The sequence below is a fragment of the Hippopotamus amphibius genome, chromosome 11, assembly GCF_030028045.1.
Source record: "Hippopotamus amphibius kiboko isolate mHipAmp2 chromosome 11, mHipAmp2.hap2, whole genome shotgun sequence".
In the NCBI taxonomy this organism is placed as follows: Eukaryota; Metazoa; Chordata; class Mammalia; order Artiodactyla; family Hippopotamidae; genus Hippopotamus; species Hippopotamus amphibius.
In genome coordinates this window covers 71,730,065-71,750,476 of record NC_080196.1, presented here as the reverse complement: position 1 = coordinate 71,750,476, position 20,412 = coordinate 71,730,065, and the positions used below count along the sequence as shown (strand labels likewise).

The following is a 20,412-nucleotide window of genomic DNA, read 5'->3' as shown; positions in this document are numbered from 1 at the left end:
GCTTGCGTCATGCATTCTTGGTGGGAATACATAGAAATGATGCTGCATTCTTCTCAGCTGATTCTATCAAAAGGCAACCTTGATCAGTTCTTTCCATTTTAAACTTGCCCTTTTCCCCTTTGTAATCAGTTTTTCGTAGGAAGGTATTATAGGATTATACCAATATCCCGTACCTCATCAAACTCCACATAGCAACTTTAGCATCCATAGGTGATATCTATGAATCAGCTACCTTTGGAATGGTTGCCAAATGATGATTCTTTATTCTTGTCATCTCTTCTACGTTTATTAGTACTCTACCATATGGAAGAGCTTTCCTTTCTCTCACTCATTCATTCATACATTGGTATTATATCAATATGAGCTTGTGGATTTCTGTTTGATTCAACAGGTTGTAACCCATTACTATCACTGTGTATTTTGATGCTCAGATTGCTCCTGAGTGGGAGACCCTTCTAGCTAGCACGTCTGTCCTTCAGTCATGTTTCCATCATTCACTGAGCATGTCCTTACTTTCAGGCACAGGATACTCCAGGCCCAGCTTTTACTCATCCTTACCCAGCCATGCAATCAGTCATTTCTCCAAGGAACCCTATATTTTTTTAGTTGAGGATGATATCCAGAAATCAAGATTAGAGCCTACAGTGTGCTCATTGCTGAAAGAGTATCATTCCATGTAGACCCTGTCAAATGGACAGATCTAGGAAATATCTGTATGGTATGTATGTACGTACACATATGTATATAAACACACAAACATAGATCTGTAACTATTTTTCTTTGTGTGTATGTTATAAAACTATAAATTTATGTGAATACCTCTGACTCTGATATGTAGGATTCTTCCTAGCCTTAACCTTTCCATGTTTATAAGTACTTACTCTGCAGTCAGAAACTTGGCTCTCATTATCCTTGCTATATTTACTTTTGTTCTCAATTTACTTATTTGATGATTGTAACTAATCTGCCAAGCAGCCATGCCAACTGACTCTTCTGTCTGCTACCACTGTTACCCCTGCTCATTTCATTGCCCATGTAATTGGCCACCATGCCCACTGGCCCATGTCTTGGTGGGTCTCCCTGACCCTTTATCACCCTGCATTCTTGGCCTCTGGTCTGTACCTTCATGTGCGAAGGTGCACCACAACCTTGTCACTGTGCAGCTTCTCACTGTCCCACAGTCTCAGTCCCCATTCTGACCTGTCTTGCGCTGGGAAAGGCAGCTGGGACAGGAAGATGCTCTTTCTTGAGCCCTTGGCTGTTATAAGCGAGCATACAGCCAATGTAACGAGGTGGTTTATTGGTATTTTATTCCCAATTACTGTGCTGTAAACAAGGTTATAAACCTTTAAATACTTGTTTAGTTATTATTGGATGTAGTATATTATACTTGCTTTCACTGTCTCAGCTTTCCCTTCTACTCTTACAGATTTTCTAACTCAGTAAATGACATCAGTATTCATCCAGATGTTCAGGCCAGAAAAACCTAGGAGCCATCTTTAACTCCTTTCCTCTCTTCTCTCCCTACATCCAGTTCACTTTCCTATTCATTTCTCAAAATATATCCACCACCTTTTCTTCATCACTGTTGTCACCACACTGGTCTGTCATCTTTCCGTTGGACCTCTATAATGTCTTCTAACTAATGTCCTTTTCCTTCTACAATCCATTTTTCATACTGTTGTCAGGATAATGTTTTCATAACAAATCATGTGTGTCTCTGTTGCTTAAAATCATTCAGTGGCTTCCCCTTGCACTTCAAATAAAATCTAAACTTCTTACCAAATTTTAAAAGGCCCCCACCTCCCTCTCTGAGCTTGCCTCTTGTCCATCCCTTCTTCACTAATTCTGCTCCAGTCACAGTGACCTTTCATTGTGCTCCAAGTTTGTATCCTATACTACTAGTGAGGTATCTAAAACTGAACACTGAGTTTCCTTCCCCCAAATCTGCTCTGGTCTTTACCTTCTCGAAAAGTTGGAATTTTCCATCCTTCCAGTTACTTAGGCTACAATCCTAGGCGTCATCCTTGAGTCCTCTCTTTACTTCACACCATATATCCAATCCATCAATAAATCTGGTTGGCTCTACCCCCAACATATATTTCAATCTAGTTATTTATCATCATCTTCTCTGCTATGATGCTAGTTCAGGTAGCCCTCATCTTTTTCCCAGCCGTGTATTCACCATAGTTGTTTAGAACAGCTCCTCATTGCTCTGTGCGCCTGTGCCTGCAGTCTTGGATCCCTACAGTGCATCCTCTACACACAGCCAGAGTGACCTTTCCACAGTGTCCTGTCAGTGGCATCTCATTCCTGTGCTCCAAACCCTCCAGTGGCTTTTTCTTATACCTAGACTCAAAGCCCGACTCCTTATCATGGCCTACAAGGTGGCACATGGTCTCCAACCTTATCTCTCAGCTTTCCTTTATGCTCCAACCACACCAGCCTTCTTTCTTTCTTCGGGTATGCCAGCCATGTTCCCATTTTTTGGCTTCTACAACGACTGTGCCTTCTGTTCGGAATCTTCTTCCTCTAAATCTTCGTGTGGCTGCCTCCATCTTGTCATTCAGATCTCTACTCAGTTGTCACTCCTCAGAGATGTCGTCTGTCTCATAGCTATAGAAGTACCTCCTTCTCTTTCTATCTCATTATCCTATTTTATTTTCTTTGTAGCACTTATCACTGTCACTCATTTTTTATTTTTCCCCATCATAAATGTTGTACATTTCACAATTGTGTTTAATCTCTATAAAATTGTTTTATTATTTTCTTTTCTTAAAATGTAAGTCACATGAAGGCAGAGACTTTGTCCTGTTATCTCATTTCTTTATCTCCCAAGCCTTGAACAGTGGCACACAGAGTAAAATATATACTATGGATACTCAATAAACTATTGGTTGACTGACAAAGACTTAATACCCAAATGTGCCTATTTTATACTGTGGCAAAAAAATTATGTACACACATACATGTACATACATATTTTATATAAATACATATATACACATACTCATTCTCTCCTAACATAAGTAGAATAACAAAGGTATTTTCTTCATTTGGGCTGGAATGAAGTTGTTTTATTAGATTAGAGACAAAATGAAAAAAAATTATTAGCTTTGGTTAGAATCTTATGTGGGTATTTAAGGTGTTTAAAATTAGAAAGTACTCTTAAATCTAAGTTTCTTTCTTGTGTTTTCCTTTAACAAAAGTACTGATAAATCAGTATAAAGGTTATGAGTTAAACTTAGCAAATAGGGAAGTACTTTTAGCTTTTGTTAGCTATCTTTAGTTAGCTGATGTTGCATTTTATAGAACAAATATTACGAGAAAAAGAATACACCTATCCACAGCATATTTTTCAGTGGACTCATGTCCATAGTCTCAAAGTTCCTTACTTACCCTTTGTTCCATCATAGCATTGCATGTAGAAGGTAGCTCTCTTCTTACGGCAATCCTGTAAGATTATTCATTTGGGGGATGTTAAACTGAATCAGTATGGAAAGCAACATTCAATAAGCATTTATTGAACATTTATCTGGGCACAGCATTCTGTTAAGTGCTATAGAGAACCCAAAGTGATAAGATACTCTAATGAAAACATTGGAATGTATTTCTTCCTTAATTTTTTACACTTTTGAAGAGAGAGAAATTTGTTTCAAAGTTTGTCAGGTTCTTGATTTTTAAGAGTCCTTGAAATACCATGTTTTACCAAAATGGCTTCACCTGAGGATTCGCCAGTGTTGATTGTTTTCATTCATTTGAGCCAATGGTTATCCTTCTTTTCTTTTCCTTCATCTGTACCATCCGTTTGCCAGTTTTTAGCGTTCCAACAAGAACCACGTCATGCCTCAACTGGACCTGACTGACATTGTTAGCATCATTTTCTGTATAAGCATCCTCCAGGCTAGAACTGCAGCAGCCAGCCCAGATGATGGGGGGAGGGGAGGGAGAGCAGGAGACTGGATTGAGGCATTTTTCCCTGGAGCTAAGGTTTTCAATCACAAGAGAAAATTGTCACTTATTAAATATTTAACGGCAACCATGGTGTTTAGATGCTAGTAATTTCTATTAAAATTTTCTTTTCCTTTGATAGAGTCGTTCCAATAAAGAAGATCCAGAACAGCTGAGATTAAAGCAGAAAGCCAAAGAGGTAGGACTTTCAAGTTACCATGCTTGTCTTTGTGTTTGAGGGAAGGTTGGCAGCTCTCTCCTGGCAATTAGGTCAGGGTTTATTTTGCTGTTGCATACCATTTGCTGAAGCCTTGGGGAAGGACAGGAACTGCTGAAGGCAAGGGCAGTACTTCAAATGAGGTCAATGAGTTATGTGCTCTCTTTTTAAAATTTATTTTCAAGGCTTAGGCCTGTCTGGAAATGGCTCTTTGTAAACTACAGCAGTGCACTTGAAGGAATATAATGTGGGATTAAAAAAAAGAAAGAAAGAAAGAAAGAAACTTCTGAGATTTAGCATCTGGGACTGTACAATAGGCTACATTTTTCCAGGGTAATTGTTCGTTTTGTAAATCTGATACTGCTTATAATTCTTTGGCTGGGAGGTGGTACTGGGATTTAGTTTTAAATGGAAAACGCCTCTGGCTTTTAATTTTCTGGGCCCAGCAGTTTTCTGTTCTGGAATGGAGCCCTTGTTTCACACAGTTCATGTTTAGCTGCAGGGGTTTTAGTTTATAGCTTAGACTGGTTAAGCTTTTACTCCCAAAGGCCTCTGCATAGCAACTGTAGAAATCAACAAATAAGTTCATTTATGTCTGCAGCCTCCTCTCAGTAGCTGACTTTTTACATTTCCCAATATCCATTTCCTGACTTTTCTAGCCCCAGAGAAAAAAGCTCCACTAATTGGAGCTTATTTTAATTGAGCCTTAATATTGGATCTCACTGGAGTTGCCCCCAGAGCTGCTGAGAACAGAAGGAAATGAAAGTACCTAAGGTTGAAGATGTGGTGTGTATATGGGTGTGTGTATGAAATTTTTCACTTGACCTACAGATTCTTTTTTCTGCTGAATAAATCATCAAGCCTGTTCACATTTCTGATTAAGGATCTGACAGCAGACAATAATAAAGACAATTGAGGTGTGAGACGTGTGATATGGAGCTGAAGAAATTGGTTTCTATAGTTACTTGACTGATTTCATGCAATTTTTAAGGATCTTTGTGCTAAATAAGAGCGATTTCCTGAGCAACCTTTTTCCTTAACTGTGCCTCTTGAACTATGAAATTTGCTGTTGCTTAACATTGCTGCGCTCGGCTCCTAGGTGCCAGCAGCGGCAGGTTATTTATGAATGCTTTAAAGGCCCTTATTGTTTGGATTAATGTAGGAGCTGAGGCAACACAAATGGAAATCTAGTAAGATTCTTACCATCAACGTGGTGTGTTTTCACTGAAATAGAAAGGGAAGAAAACGTGAACTCTGAATGGAGGGGTTTCTGGATTGAGGTGAAGAGAACTGGGAAAGGAGAACATTAAAAAGGATTTGAAACCGAATCATTTTATTTCAACAACAAAAAATTTCTGGTACTCATTTCTTTCCAGAAAACTTATCCAAAAAGATTATCTAAAAAATTAACATGAGGGCTTCCTAGGTGGCGCAGTGGTTGAGAATCCGCCTGCCAATGCAGAGGACACGGGTTCGATCCCTGCTCCAGGAAGATCCCACATGCCACTGAGCAACTAAGCCCGTGCGCCAAAAAAAAAAAAAACAAAAAACAAAAATTAACATGAGAAATGTACCTATAATCTTAAAGCAAGCCTGGCTTAGTGATAGAATGTTTGGGGATAGGCACCTTGTTGTTGCTTTGAATCATGAAAACCCTCTTTGTTTTCACTGTTGATTAGATGCTTATCTTACTTCTAATCACACCCACTTTTTGGAAAATATATATGAGAAAACCTTAAAGGTCTTTTCCTGTCTATTCTTCTTTTATATACCTTCACAAACATCTGAATCATTGATTAATTTTTCCTTCAGATTTGTGTGGAATGCTTTTATTTGTTTGTTTTTCTTTTAATTGTGTTTTTTATTCCCTGAGAGATGAGTAGGTGGACAGGATTTTTCAAAGAAAATTGTAAGAGCAAACGTGAAAAGAAAAAAAAGGAAAGAAACTCTCAATGAGAGCAGGTGGTAGCAAGCCTGTTGGGGTTTTTTTCCCACTCTTTTTGCACCTCCATTTATTTCTTTTTCTCCTAGCAAGATTAAAAAGACTGTATATTTTCTTCCCAAAATATTTTGAAAGTTTTCTGATTGCTTCCTATTCTAAGTCCTCTTTGATTAAAAGAAGAATCAAATACAGTGGCCCAGTTCCAAGAATAGAGCCACTCTGTATTAGTTGCAAATGTTTGATGAAAGTACAATATTGTCATTTTTGGCATCCCCTTGCCCCCTAGAGCTCTTAATAACTTTAGTATTCTAAGGGGCTCTAATTTAGAATCAAACACACCATATTTTGTTTGGTTGCAGAAATCTTTGACGCTATCTTTACATAGAGTTGCATTGTTGTCTTATATGGTAATTTGTAAGGTTAGCATTTGGAATATACTAATTGTTATCACACTGGTATAAAGCTTTGGTTTGTGATTTTTTTTTTGGTGTTTGTTTAGGAAGTTCTCTTTGTCCAATTGTAAAACATAGTACAGATTCCTTACAGTGGCTGAATTTAAAACAGCTTTCCTTTCCTTTTCCTGGTAACTACCAACCTACCAAGCTGGGCACAGGAAATAGATTAATGACAGTATCTTGCAAATATAGAACTCCAAAGAACTGTTTAGAGAAGTAGTAGGCTTTATTGATCCTGAGAAATGTTTCAGCAGTGATGTTTGTCGTATAAATATTAATTCACAGCTTGAATCACCTTCATACATAGTCTTATAATCCATGGTTGCTTTCAGCATCTTAAGGACTAGAGTTTTGATCGTGGTCATTTCTCCCATGGGTTTTCTTCTCTCTTATACAATTTTAGAGTCTATGCATTTCTTCTTTGCATCTTGGTGTAAGGACACACTGTGTTAAATTGGGCAGGTTTTTATAAAGATGTCTAATTTCTGTTCATCCTTCCTATTGACTTCTTTCAATTTTGTCATTCTCATTTGGCACTTAAAAAAGTAGGCTGCCTTTGGGTTTGCCTCCAGCCTAGTCTCAATCCATTGAAGTAGCTCCTGCTACGTACTGTTCTTATTGACCTGACAGGTTATCTATCTATTTGAAAACCTTGTTGTCTGGCTAAAATGTCTGGATATTAAACATTTTAGTTCCAACTTTGGGGCCATCTTTTTCTTGTTTTCTGTTTTTCCCTAAAACGAATCATCGTAAATATTCTCTCTCTATTGTAACTTTATATTTTAAATATGGACACTTTTAAATTGTGATGGCTTTTTTTTCCCCCTAGATACTTTTACTAAAATGTAAGGACTGACATTCTTCCACTTCACCATCAATGTGTGAAAAGTTTTAAGTAGATTACTAATTGCCAAATTTTGACTTCAAACAAGCAGGCTCATTTTTGTTTAATGCATCTGCAGACCTGTCTGAAATGTGTGCTGTGTGCCTTCACTGTTTTCCTTTCTTACCACATCATCCAGAATTCTGCAGAGCAAGCCATCTGACCCTGGAATTCAAACATCCTGATTCCTTAAACATTTGTTATATATATATATGTGACCCTTATTTCCTTTTGAATATCTTCTTTCTTCTTTGGGAAATGTGAGTTCAGTACATCTGTGCAGAGTGAGACAAAGAATTCATTTACTTTCTTTTCAACAATTCTTAGCATTCCCACTTTCATTTGTTATCCAACAATAGAAGAAAGAAAAAGGAATGCAAGACGTGTACCTGCTGGCACATTAGTTTCACAGTGCATCCTGTAGAAACTAGGCAAAAATAAGTATTAAATGAGTAAAATGTATAGCAGATTAGAAGACTTGTACCCTGAAGCACTTTGGATTTTTGTTCATAGAAAACATAGGATATAAGAACTATAAATAATACAGTTCTCCATAAAGCAATATTGTACAGTAAATAAAATACTGGCTCATAAGGCTCATTACTGATTAGAAAATATATTATTTAGGTACAAGAAGGTCAAGGGATTTTTTTAAATGAAATTTTAAAAAATATAGAGTCAGTGAAATGTGATAGTTAAAAGCTAACTATTAAATTATAGCAACTTGTGTTTAAACTTTATGCTAGTTCTGCATGAGCCAAAACTCATGGAACACTGAACAGGGCAAAATGAAATTTGTCATTAAAAGTACACTCTAGACTTGCAGTACTTGAGAGAGCGGCTCTGCAGTCTGACCACGTAGCATCTTCTGAGTTGTTTTAAGAATGGAAGTTGCGATTGAACCTGGTGTACCCCCCAAAAAAATAAATAAATTAAAAAAAAAAAAAAAAAAAGAATGTAAGTTGCGAGGAGAGAATCAAGATGGTAGAGTAGGAGGACGTGCGCTCACTCCCTCTTGCAAGAGCACTGGAATTACAACTAACTTCTGAACAATCATCGATAGAAAGACACTGGAACTCCCCAAAAAAAACCACCCCACATCCAGAGACAAAGGAAAAGCCGCAATGAGACGGTAGGAGGGGCGCAAGTGCGTTAAAATCAAATCCCATAAATGCTGGGTCGATGACTCACAAGCTGGAGAACAGTTATACCGCAGAAGTCCTGAGGGTTCTGAGCCGCACGACAGGCTTCCTAACCTGGGGGTCTAGCAACAGGAGGAGGAATCCCCAGAGAATCAGACTTTGAAAGCCAGCGGGATTTGATTGCAGGACCTCCACAGGACTGGGGAAAATGGAGACTCCACTCTTGGAGGGCACATGAAAAAGTGTGCTCACCAGGACCCAGGGGGAAGGAGCAGTGACCCCATAGGAGACTGAACCCAGACCTAACTGCTGGTGTTGGAGGGTTGCCTGCAGAGGTGGGGAGCAGCTGTGGCTCACCAAGGAGACAGGGGCACTGGTGGCAGGGGTTCTGGGAAGTGCTCACTGGCGTGAGCCCTCCCAGAGTTCACCATTAGCTCCACCAAAGAGCCTGTAAGCTCCAATGCTGGGTCGCCTCAGGCCAAACGACCAGCAGGGTGGGAACACAGCCCCACCCGTTGGCAGACAAGCAGATTAAAGTGTCACTGAGCTCCACCCACCGAATCAAATTAAAGTTTTACTGAGCTCCGCCCACCCAGCCCAACCCACCATCAGTCCCTCCCATCAGGAAGCACCCACAAGCCTCCTAGACAGCTTCCTCCACAAGCCTCCTAGACAGCTTCCTCCACAAGAGGGCAGACAGCAGAATCAAGCAGTATCAGCAGTATTTCATCTTCTGGAACTGAAAATCACAGCCACAGAAAGACACAGAAAATAAAAAGGCAAAAGACTTTGTACCAGATGAAGGAACAAGATAAAACATCAAAAAAACAACTAAATGAAGAGGAGATAGGTACTCTTCTGGAAAAAGAATTCAGAATAATGATGGTGAAGATGATCCAGGACTTTGAAAAAAGATTGGATGCAAAGATCGAAAAGTTGCAAGAAAAGTTTACCAAAGACCTAGAAGAATTAAAGAACAAACAAACAGAGATATGCAACACAATAACTGAAATGAAAAATACACTAGAAGGAACCAATAGCAGATTAACTGAGGCAGAAGGACGAATAAGTGACCTGGAAGACAGAATGGTGATAATAACTGCTGCAGAAAAAAATAAGGAAAAAGGAATGAAAAGAACTGAAGACAGCCTAAGAGACCTCTGGGACAATGTTAAACGCACCAACATTCGCATTATAGGGATCCCAGAAGGAGACGAGAGAGAGAAAGGACCTGAGAAAATACAGGAAGAGATTATAGTTGAAAACTTGCCTAACATGGGAAAGGAAATAGCTACCCAAGTGCAGGAAGCGCAGAGAGTCCCAGGCAGGATACACCCAAGGAGAAACATGCCAAGACATATAGTAGTCAAATTGACAAAAATGAAAGACAGAGAAAAGTTATTAAAAGCAACAAGGGAAAAACAACAAATAACATACAAGGGAACCCCCATCAGATTAACAGTTGATTGCTCAGCAGAAACTCTGCAAGCCAGAAGGGAGTGGCATGATATATTTCACGTGATGAAAGGGAAGAACCTACAACCAAGAATATGCTACCCAGCAAGGATCTCATTCAGATTCGATGGAGAAATCAAAAGCTTTACAGACATGCAACAGCTAAGAGAATTCAGCACCACCAAACCAGCCTTACAGCAAATGCTAAAGGAACTTCTCTAAGCGGGAAACATAAGAGAAGAAAAGGACCTACAGAAACAAAAACAAAACAATTAAGAAAATGGTAATAGAAATATACCTCTCGATAATTACCTTGAATGTAAATGGACTAAATGCACCAACCAAAAGACACAGAGTGGCTGAGTGGATATAAAAACAAGACCCATATATATGCTGTCTACAAGAGACCCACTTCAGACCTAGGGACACATACAGACTGAAAGTGAGGGGATGGAAAAAGATATTTCATGCAAATGGAAGTCAAAAGAAAGCTGGAGTAGTGATACTCATATCAGATAAAATAGACTTTAAAATAAAAAATGTGGGGCTTCCTAGGTGGCGCAGTGGTTAAGAATCTGCCTGACAATGCAGAGGTCACGGGTTCGATCCCAGCTCCAGGAAGATCCCACATGCCACGGAGCAACTAAGCCCGTGTGCCAAAAAAAATAAAAATAAAAAAATAAAATAAAATAAAAAATGTTACAAGAGACAAGAAAGGACACTACATAAAGATTGAGGAATCAATCCAAGAAAAAGAGATAGCAATTATAAATATATATGCACCCAATATAGGAGCACCTCAATACATAAGACAAATGCTAACAACTATGAAAGAGGAAATTGACAAGAACACTTACACCAATGGACAGATCATCCAGACAGAAAATTAATAAGGAAACACAAGCTTTAAATGACACAATAAATCAGCTGGATTTAATAGATAACTATAGGACATTACATCCAAAAACAGCAGATTACACATTCTTCTCAAGTGCACGTGGGACATTCTCCAGGATAGATCACATTTTGGGTCATAAATCAAGCCTTGGTAAATTCAAGAAAATTGAAATTGTATTAAGCATCTTTTCTGACCACAACGCTATGAGATTAGAAATCAATTACAGGAAAAAAACTGTAAAAAACACAAACACATGGAGGCTAAACAATACACTACTAAATAACCAAGAGATCACTGAAGAAATCAAAGAGGAAATCAAAAATTACCTAGAGACAAATGACAGTGAAAACACAACGATCCAAAACCTATGGGATGCAGCAAAGGCAGCTCTAAGAGGGAAGTTTATAGCGATACAATCCTACCTCAAGAAACAAGAAAAATCCCAAATAAACAATCTAACCTTACACCTAAAGAAACTAGAGAAAGAAGAGCAAACAAAACCCACAGTGAGTAGACGGAGAGAAGAGAAATCATAAAGATCAGAGCAGAAATAAATGAAATAGAGACAAAGAAAACAGTAGCAAAAATCAGTAAAACTAAAAGCTGGTTCTTTGAGAAGATAAATAAAATTGATAAACCTCTAGCAAGACTCATCAAGAAAAAGAGGGAGAGGACTCAAATCAATAAAATTAGAAATGAAACAGGAGAAGTTACAATGGACACCACAGAAATAAAAAGCACCATGAGAGACTACTACAAGCAACTATATGCCAATAAAATGGACAACCTGGATGAAATGGACAGATTCTTAGAAAGGTATAACCTTCCAAGACTGAATCAGGAAGACATAGAAAATATGAACAGACCAATCACAAGTAATGAAATTGAAACTGTGATTAGAAATCTCCCAACAAACAAAAGTCCAGGACCAGATGGATTCACAGGTGAATTTTATCAAACATTTAGAGAAGAGCTAACACCCATCCTTCTCAAACTCTTCCAAAACATTGCAGAGGAAGGAACACTCCCAAACTCATTTTATGAAGCCACCATCACGCTGATACCAAAACCAGACAAAGATACTACAAAAAAAGAAAACTACAGACCAATATTACTGATGAATTTAGATGCAAAAATCCTTAACAAAATACTAGCCAACAGCATCCAACAACACATTAAAAGGATCATACACCATGATCAAGTGGAGTTTATCCCTGGAATGCAAGGATTCTTCAATATATGCAAATGAATCAATGTGATATACCATATTAACAAACTGAACGATAAAAACCATATGATGACCTCAATAGATGCAGAGAAAGCTTTTGACAAAATTCAACACCCATTTATGATAGAAACTCTCCAGAAGGTGGGCACAGAGGGAACCTACCTTAACATAATAAAGGCCATATATGAGAAACCCACAGCAAACATCATTCTCAATGGTGAAAAACTGGAAGCATTCCCTCTAAGATCAGGAACAAGACAAGGATGTGCACTCTCGCCACTACTATTCAACATAGTTTTGGAAGTCCTTGCCACAGCAATCAGAGAAGAAAAAGAAATAAAAGGAATCCAAATTGGAAAAGAAGTAAAACTGTCACTGTTTGCAGATGACTTGATACTATACATTGCAGCAAAAAGAATAAAATACCTAGGAATAAACCTAACCAAGGATGTAGAAGACCTGTACTCAGAAAACCATAAGACACTAATGAAAGAAATCAAAGAAAACACAGACAGATGGAGGGACGTACCATGTTCTTGGATTGGAAGAATCAACATTGTGAAAATGACTATATTACCGAAAGCAATTTACAGATTCAGTGCAATCCTGAATGGCATTTTTCACAGAACTAGAACAAGAAATTTTACGATTTGTATGGAAACGCAAAAGACCCCGAATAGCCAAAGCAATCTTGAGAATGAAAGACGGAGTTGGTGAATCAGGCTTCCTAACTTCAGGCTATACTACAAAGCTACAGTAATCAAGACAGTATGTTACTGGCACAAAAACAGAAATATAGATCAATGGAACAGGATAGAAAGCCCAGAGATAAACTACGGTCAACTAATCTATGACAAAGGAGGCAAGGATATACAATGGAGAAAAGGCAGCCTCTTCAATAAGTGGTGCTGGGAAAACTGGACAGCTACATGTAAAAGAATGAAATTAGAACACTTCCTAACACCATACACAAAAATAAACTCCAGATGGATTAAAGACCTAAATGTAAGGTCAGACACTATAAAACTCCTGGAGGAAAACATAGGAAGAACACTCTTCAATGTAAATAACAGCAAGATCTTTTTTGATCCACCCCCTAGAGTAATGGAAATAAAAACAAAAATAAATAAGTGGGACCTAATGAAACTTCAAAGCTTCTGAACAGCAAAGGAAACTATAAGCAAGACCAAAAGACAACCCTCAGAATGGAAAAAAATATTTGCAAATGAATCAACAGACAAAGGATTAATCTCCAAAATATATAAACAGTTTATCCAGCTCAATATCAAAAAACAACCCAATCTAAAAATGGGCAGAAGACCTAAATAGGCATTTCTCCAAAGCAGACATACAGATGGCCAAGAGGCACATGAAAAGCTGCTCAACATCACTAATTGTTAGAGAAATGCAGATCAAAACTGCAATGAGGTATCACCTCACACTGGTTAGAATGGGCATCATCAGAAAATCTACAAACAGTAAATGCTGGAGAGGGTGTGGAGAAAAAGGAACACTCTTGCATTGCTGGTGGGAATGTAAATTGATACAGCCACTATGGAGAACAGTATGGAGGTTCCTTGCAAAACTAAAAATAGAACTACCATATGACCCAGCCACCCCACTGCTGGGCATATACCCAGAGACCACCATCATTCAAAAAGACACATGCACTCCAGTGTTCATTGCAGCACTGTTTACAATAGCCAGGACGTGGAAGCAACCTAAATGTCCATCAACAGATGAATGGATAAAGAAGATGTGGTACATACGTACAATGGAATATTACTCAGCTGTAAAAAGCAATGAAACTGGGACATTTGTAGAGACATGGATGGACCTAGAGACTGTCATACAGAGTGAAGTGAGTCAGAAAGAGAAAAACAAATATTGTATATTAACACATATATGCAGACTATAGAAAAATGGTACAAATCAACTGGTTTGCAAGGCAGAAATAGAAACACAGATGTAGAGAACAAATGTATGGACATCAAGTGGGGAAAGTGGGGAGGGTTTGGGGGGAAATGAATTGGGAGATTGGGATACCAAATTGTATAATCTAAATATATGCAGTTTATTGTAAAAAATAAAAAAAATTAAAAGTTAAAACATTAAAAAAAAAAAATTAAGTACATTCTGACAGTCAAATTAATGTATGGAGAAGATGTTCTTAAAATGACAAGTTATAAAGAGCTTATATACGTAGCAGAGAAACAGAAATGCAATATTGATCATCTAAGATAGTAGTTCTCAAACTTCGGTGTGCATAAGAATTATCTGGAGGGCTTGTTAAAACACGGATTGCTGGGTCCCACCCCAGGAAACTGTGATACAGTAAGCCTGGGTGAGGCCTGAGAATTTGCATTTCCAACAAATTTCCGGTGATTTTACTATTGCTGCTGCTGCTCTGGAAATCACACTTAGAATCATTGGTCTAGGAGGAGAAAGAATGGGGCCTTTAAAATCTATCACTTTTATTTTCCCATTGACTAAATGGTCATAGAAAGTTACATAAAATACTGTGATATGGAAAACTGAGAATTGGCATCTTGAACTGGTATAGTTAGTTACTATCCATTTACCATTCACTAGGTTCTCTCTTGGAAGCAGGAAAGCTACACTAGGTTTTTTAATGGATATATTCTCAAGAGACCTTTATTGGTTGTATCTTTTGATTGGTATACCTTACATAGAAAATGTAACATTTTATTTACAGCTTCTTCAGAAGGTTGTATGCATCTTTAATTTTGATGTGTAGGATCTGTGTGTCTTGAGAGACATATTATCCTCTTGATAGAAGAGGTGTATAGTATAGAGGAAATAGCATTGAAGTAGAAGTCAGGAGTCTAGTATGCTAGATTCAGCCTGCCATTATCTAGATTTCACTTTGGGAACGTTACTTGACCTTTTTGAACTTACCTGTTTCCTTGTATATAAAATGAATGTAACAATACGTGCTCTGCTTGTATTACAGAACTGTCATAATTTAGGGAAAGGTGAGATATTAGAGGGAAAACCAGTAGCTTAAAAACGTTAGCTAAGAAACACTTAAAAAAGATGCCATCAAGTTCTGCTGTCCAACAATAAACGCATTAGTAGCAATGATAGCTAATGCCACTGAATAGGAATGTTTGAAAGAATCTAAACAAATAAGAGAAATAAAGTACACTACCAGGTTTTGAATTCAGCATGCAAAGAATTAAGAACCATGTCCTGCTTAGATTTCACAATTATGGTTAACATAATCTTAAAGCAAAGGAACAAAATTTTAAAACAAGTTCCAAAACAAATCTCTCCACCTCACATAAATTCAAGGATACCACAATTGAAACAGAGGATCCTTTTTAACCCCTTAAAGACAATTATTCAGCAGGCATTCCACCACATCAGTCACAAGGACTAATTTTTCTTGCAAACATTAAGGCTAATCATGCAGGACACTGTCCAGAACACTTGAGATACTTGGCTTGAAGTTTGTTTGGTTTTTTTTCCTTTCGACAGTTTTTTTTAAATTGAAGTATAGTTGATTTAAAATATTGTGTTAGTTTCAGGTATACGGCAAAGAGGTTCCCCAGGGAACCAGAAATTACCGGGAAGATGGTGGAAAGGGAGGAGCTCAGGAAAGCAATCCCGTATTATTATGTTTGATTCTTATTACCGCTCTTGAGCTACACATTTGTCATATATGACTCCAATCTAATCAGCATACCAACAAACACTACAGACCAATATATGTGCCCTATGAACACAGACATAAACATCTTCACCAAAATATTAGCAAATCAAATCCAGTGATATATAAAAATAATAATATATCTTGACCAAGTAGAGTTTACTCCAGGAATGCAAAGCTGGTTCAATATTCAAAAATTAGTCAGTAAAATCTAACATATTAATAGTCTAAGAAAGAAAAACTATGTGAGTATATCAATTGATGTGTAAATACATTTGGCAGTTTTCAACATCTATTAATAATAAAACTCTCGGCAATCTTGGAATAGAAGGGACTTTGTCAGTCTGATAAAGGGCAGCTGTTAAAACCCTGCCACTAATATCATTCTTACTGGTGCAAAGTCTGAATGCTTTCTTCCAAAGATAAGGAAGAAGGCAAGGATGTCTGCTTTCTTCACTACTATTCAACATTATATTGCTGGTACAATAAGGCAAGAAAAAGAAAAGGCATATATAGATTGTAGAGAAAAATTAAATAGTGTGTCATTTCATTCTCTGAACTGTGTCCTTTACAGAGCAAAAGTTTTTAATTTTTATGAAGTCGAATTTGTCAATTAAAATAAATAGACCTGCCTTTGGCCGTAGTGTCTAAGAATTCTTTTCTGGGCCCTAAGTCACAAAGATTTTTCCTTATGCTTTTTGCTAGAAGTTTACAGTTTACATTTTGAGTTGTTTTATATGAGGTGTGAGGTTCAAGATTCATTTTCTTGCATGTAAATATTCTTTAGCTCCATTTGTTGAAATGACTGTGCTTTCTCAATTGAATTGTTTTCCACCCTGGTCAAAAATAAGTTGGCCATGTTTATGTGGATCTATTTCTTGATTCTGTATTCTGTCTCATTAATCTTTGTGTCCATTACTTTGTCAGTAACACATTATTTTGATTACTGTAGCCTTTATTATAAGTAATTCTTAAAATTGCATGGTGTAATTCTTCCAATTTTGTTCCCCTTTTTTCCCCCAAGATTGATTTAGCTTTTCTAGTTTCTTCTGTTTCCATATAAATTTTACAATCAACTTATTCATATCCACAAAAATATTTTATTGGAATTGTGTTAAATCTGTAGATCCCTTTGGAGATAATGAAATCTTTGCTATGTCAAATCTTACAATCCATGAACACAGTATGTCTCTCCATTTATCTATATTTTCCTTTATTGCTTTCATCTGCATCTTGTGGTTTATAGCATACAAATACCTGTACATGTTAGATTAATACCTAAGTATTTCATTCTGGGGAAAGCTATTATAAGTGGCATTTTTTAAAATGTAAGTTTCCTACTTTACCTTAGTGGTATTTAGAAATACGATTATCCTGTATATTGACCTGGCCTCTTGTAGCCTTGCTAATATAAACTCATTCATTAGTCCTAGGAGGTTTTTTGGGTTTGTTTTTTTGTAACTACCATGAGGTTTTCTGCATAGATAGTCATGTCACTTGCAATCCTGTTTCCACAAGCAAACTTCTAAAAATCAATGGCTGTTTTTACTGAACTGAGCTTGCATGTCATCTTCACCCACTGTGTATGCCAAGTCCGCATTAATGCCCAGAACATCCTCTTGTTCGAGTTAAAAATGCCTGGTTTTTATCTATTATGTTGGCCAAAATACATTGTTTTTGAGAAAGTTTATTGTAAATACAGGGCCAACCAAACTATGGTCAGTTTCCATTTTTGTTAACAGTTTTGCAAAATTTTCTAAAACATGGTATGAGATTTCTGAAAACTGAAGTATAATTTGCAGAGTGGGAAAAACTATACAGGTAGGGGAATTTGAAGACAGAAGTCAATTTAAAAACTGTTTATTTGGTGTGACAATCTTGCAGATAACATTTCTCTACAGGGAAAGACTTTAAAATATAGCTTGTTGTTTAATTTGTGCTGCAGGGTAGATTAACTGAGATTATATTTTGTCACCTGTAAGTTCTATATTGTGACAGCGTCAGACTCTAAAACTATGTATTTTATTTAAAAGGCCAGCATCAACAATAGAGTTTACAACTCCTGAAAATAGTTTTCTAGCAATTTATATAAAAGTAAATACACAATTTAAATGAAGAATTTCTGCCCTGTATTTTGGGGAGCAAATGGAAAATGATTCCTAGTTCATTTGCTTTGGTTAAGTATTTTCTGCTTTGCTGGATTCAGTTACCTATGGCTTATTCTTTGTCTTGCCTCTGATATTATAAAGTAATTTGTAGTGATCTTTACTTTGTAGCTCTCTGACAGTGCCTGTTTCATCATAAACTGTTTTCTGCTTTCATTCAGTCTTTTTTTTTTTTTTTTCAGTGTTAAAAATTTGGTTAGTGTTCTTTTAGAAGAATATTCTCGGAATATATTTATGGTTCCCCAAGAGGTTACTTTCAGTTGACTATCTTGGAGTCTGATCTTGTTTGACTTATTTATCTAGCAACCAGTGCCAGTTTCTTTCTTCCTTTTTTTCCACAGTAGTAAGATTTTGATGGGAATTGAATATTCTTCCTCTTCTGGAAAAGCTTAAGGACCTGTGTAGTGATTTTTATTTTAACTTCTTCACCTTTTTTTTTTTTTAAAGAATACCATTTGCAAAAAATAATAATAAAAAAAAAAGAATACCATTTGACACTTACTTGCCTTGGTGAAATGATGCTATGTTTCATGAATTTATTTCCCAGTCTTAATATCTTAAATTTACCTACCTTAGTGGGACATCTTTGACAGGTACCTGTGTATAGTTTAGTGCCCAAATACTAAAAAATTATACCTTGTAGATTTGGTCATTCTGGGTTAAACATAATGAAAGCTGTACAACAAAACTCACTTTCAGTTTTTGACATGAAGATAGATAAAGAGTAAGTCCATAAGAAAGTGTGATGTATTGAGAAGGTTTATAATGAGAACACTTGGCTCTGAGTTCTATTTCTACCACTTATTATTTGTGTGACCTTTATGAAGTTTTCCCAACCTCTTAAAGCCTCACTGTCTTCCTTAGTTTAAAAAAAAAAAAAGTATATGTATAATTTTCATGTTGTTATAGCAATTAATATATACCTTTCAATGTGGTTTAAGAGTTAAATGAGTTAATTTTAAGGAAGTGCTTTGTAAATCATACAGCATAGAACTGTCTCCTATAATATACACTATTTATTTGTTTATTTTTTGGCTGCATTGGGTCCTCGTTGCTGCACATGGACTTTCTCTAGTTGCCGCGAGCAGAGGCTACTTTTCGTTGTGTGGGTGGTCTTCTCATTGCAATGGCTTCTCTTGTTGCGAAGTACAGGCTTTTGGCGCGCCTGCTTCAGTAGTTGCATCAGAGCTCCAGTAACTGCAGCACATGGGCCCTAGAGCGAATTGGCAGGCAGATTCTTAACCACTGTGCCACCAGGGAAGTCCCTACAGAAACTATTTTTAAGTAAAGTTGACCTTTGAACAACACAGGTTTGAACTGTGTGGGTTCACTTGTATGTATATTTTTTTCACTAAGTACCTACTACAGTACCACATGAATCGCAGCAGTTGGTTGAATTAATGGATGCAGATACGTGGATATGGAAGAACCTTGGATATGGAGGGCCAGCTATAAGTTATACGTGAATTTTCTACTGCATAGAGTGTCAGCACCTCTAACCCCTACATTCATTGTTCAAGGGTCAACTGTAATTCTCTTTTATTCTGAAAAGTTTGACTATAGTTTGGCCATTTTCCCTCCAATTTACTATTCAACTTACTCAGGCATTTCTTACCTGTGGTTAAACTAAGGAGAGCTTAAGCAGTAGGGGTCTTTCTTTTCTTCTTTTTCTTCTATTCTGTACTTCTTCCTTACCTCAATTCTGCCCTTTCTAGAGATTCAAGACCAGAGAGTTTGTTAGAGGAAAGGAATCAGGAAATGTTGTACCCTTGGCTATTAGGGAAATCTGATATTCATTTTACACTGTCACGTATTTGATATAGAACAGAGATGTGGGCTTAGTGATCAGTTTCTTTACCCCTCTGAGCATGACTGTGTGTAAACATAGATTTTTTTTTTTCTGTCTTCTAGTTACAACAGTTGGAGCTCGCGCAGATACAGCATAGAGATGCTAATCTCACAGCTCTTGCAGCTATTGGACCAAGGAAGAAGAGACCGCTAGAATCCGGGTCTGGAAGTGAGGTATTGAAATAATGTTTGTTTGTTATTTTATTTTTCATGTCAAAAAAGCAAGCCTAAAGGAAGCGAAGAATGTAAATAATTTACTCTACCTTGCACACTGTTGCTGTCAAATGCTTGTTAAAACTCTCCTTTGCCTATTTTATAAAATCTTAATTTTTGCCTATTTTTAAAAATATATATTGCCTTGAACTTTACTCCTACTTACTACTTATTTTATAGTTCTTTCTATCCCCCATCTCTAGTCATACTGAGTCTCACTATCTCAATTTTTTCTGTGCATTCTTTCAGGCATTTTTGTGTAATTTTCTCCTCACTGTATATCAAAATCCAGCTCATCTGTTAAGATCAAGTCTGCCCTCTCATTTCTGTCATGAAACTTGA

General features: G+C 37.0%; 1 protein-coding gene across 2 annotated transcripts in view; it reads left to right on the top strand.

Annotated features, from left to right (window-relative positions):
* Nucleotides 1-20,412, top strand: part of TAF4B (TATA-box binding protein associated factor 4b) — a 99,081-nt gene that overhangs the window by 59,710 nt on the left and 18,959 nt on the right. For both annotated transcript variants that reach the window (XM_057700340.1, XM_057700341.1), the window contains 2 exons: nt 4,094-4,150; nt 19,921-20,031. In XM_057700340.1, coding sequence (XP_057556323.1) covers nt 4,094-4,150; nt 19,921-20,031 — 168 coding nt within the window. The remainder of the gene's footprint in view (nt 1-4,093; nt 4,151-19,920; nt 20,032-20,412) is intronic.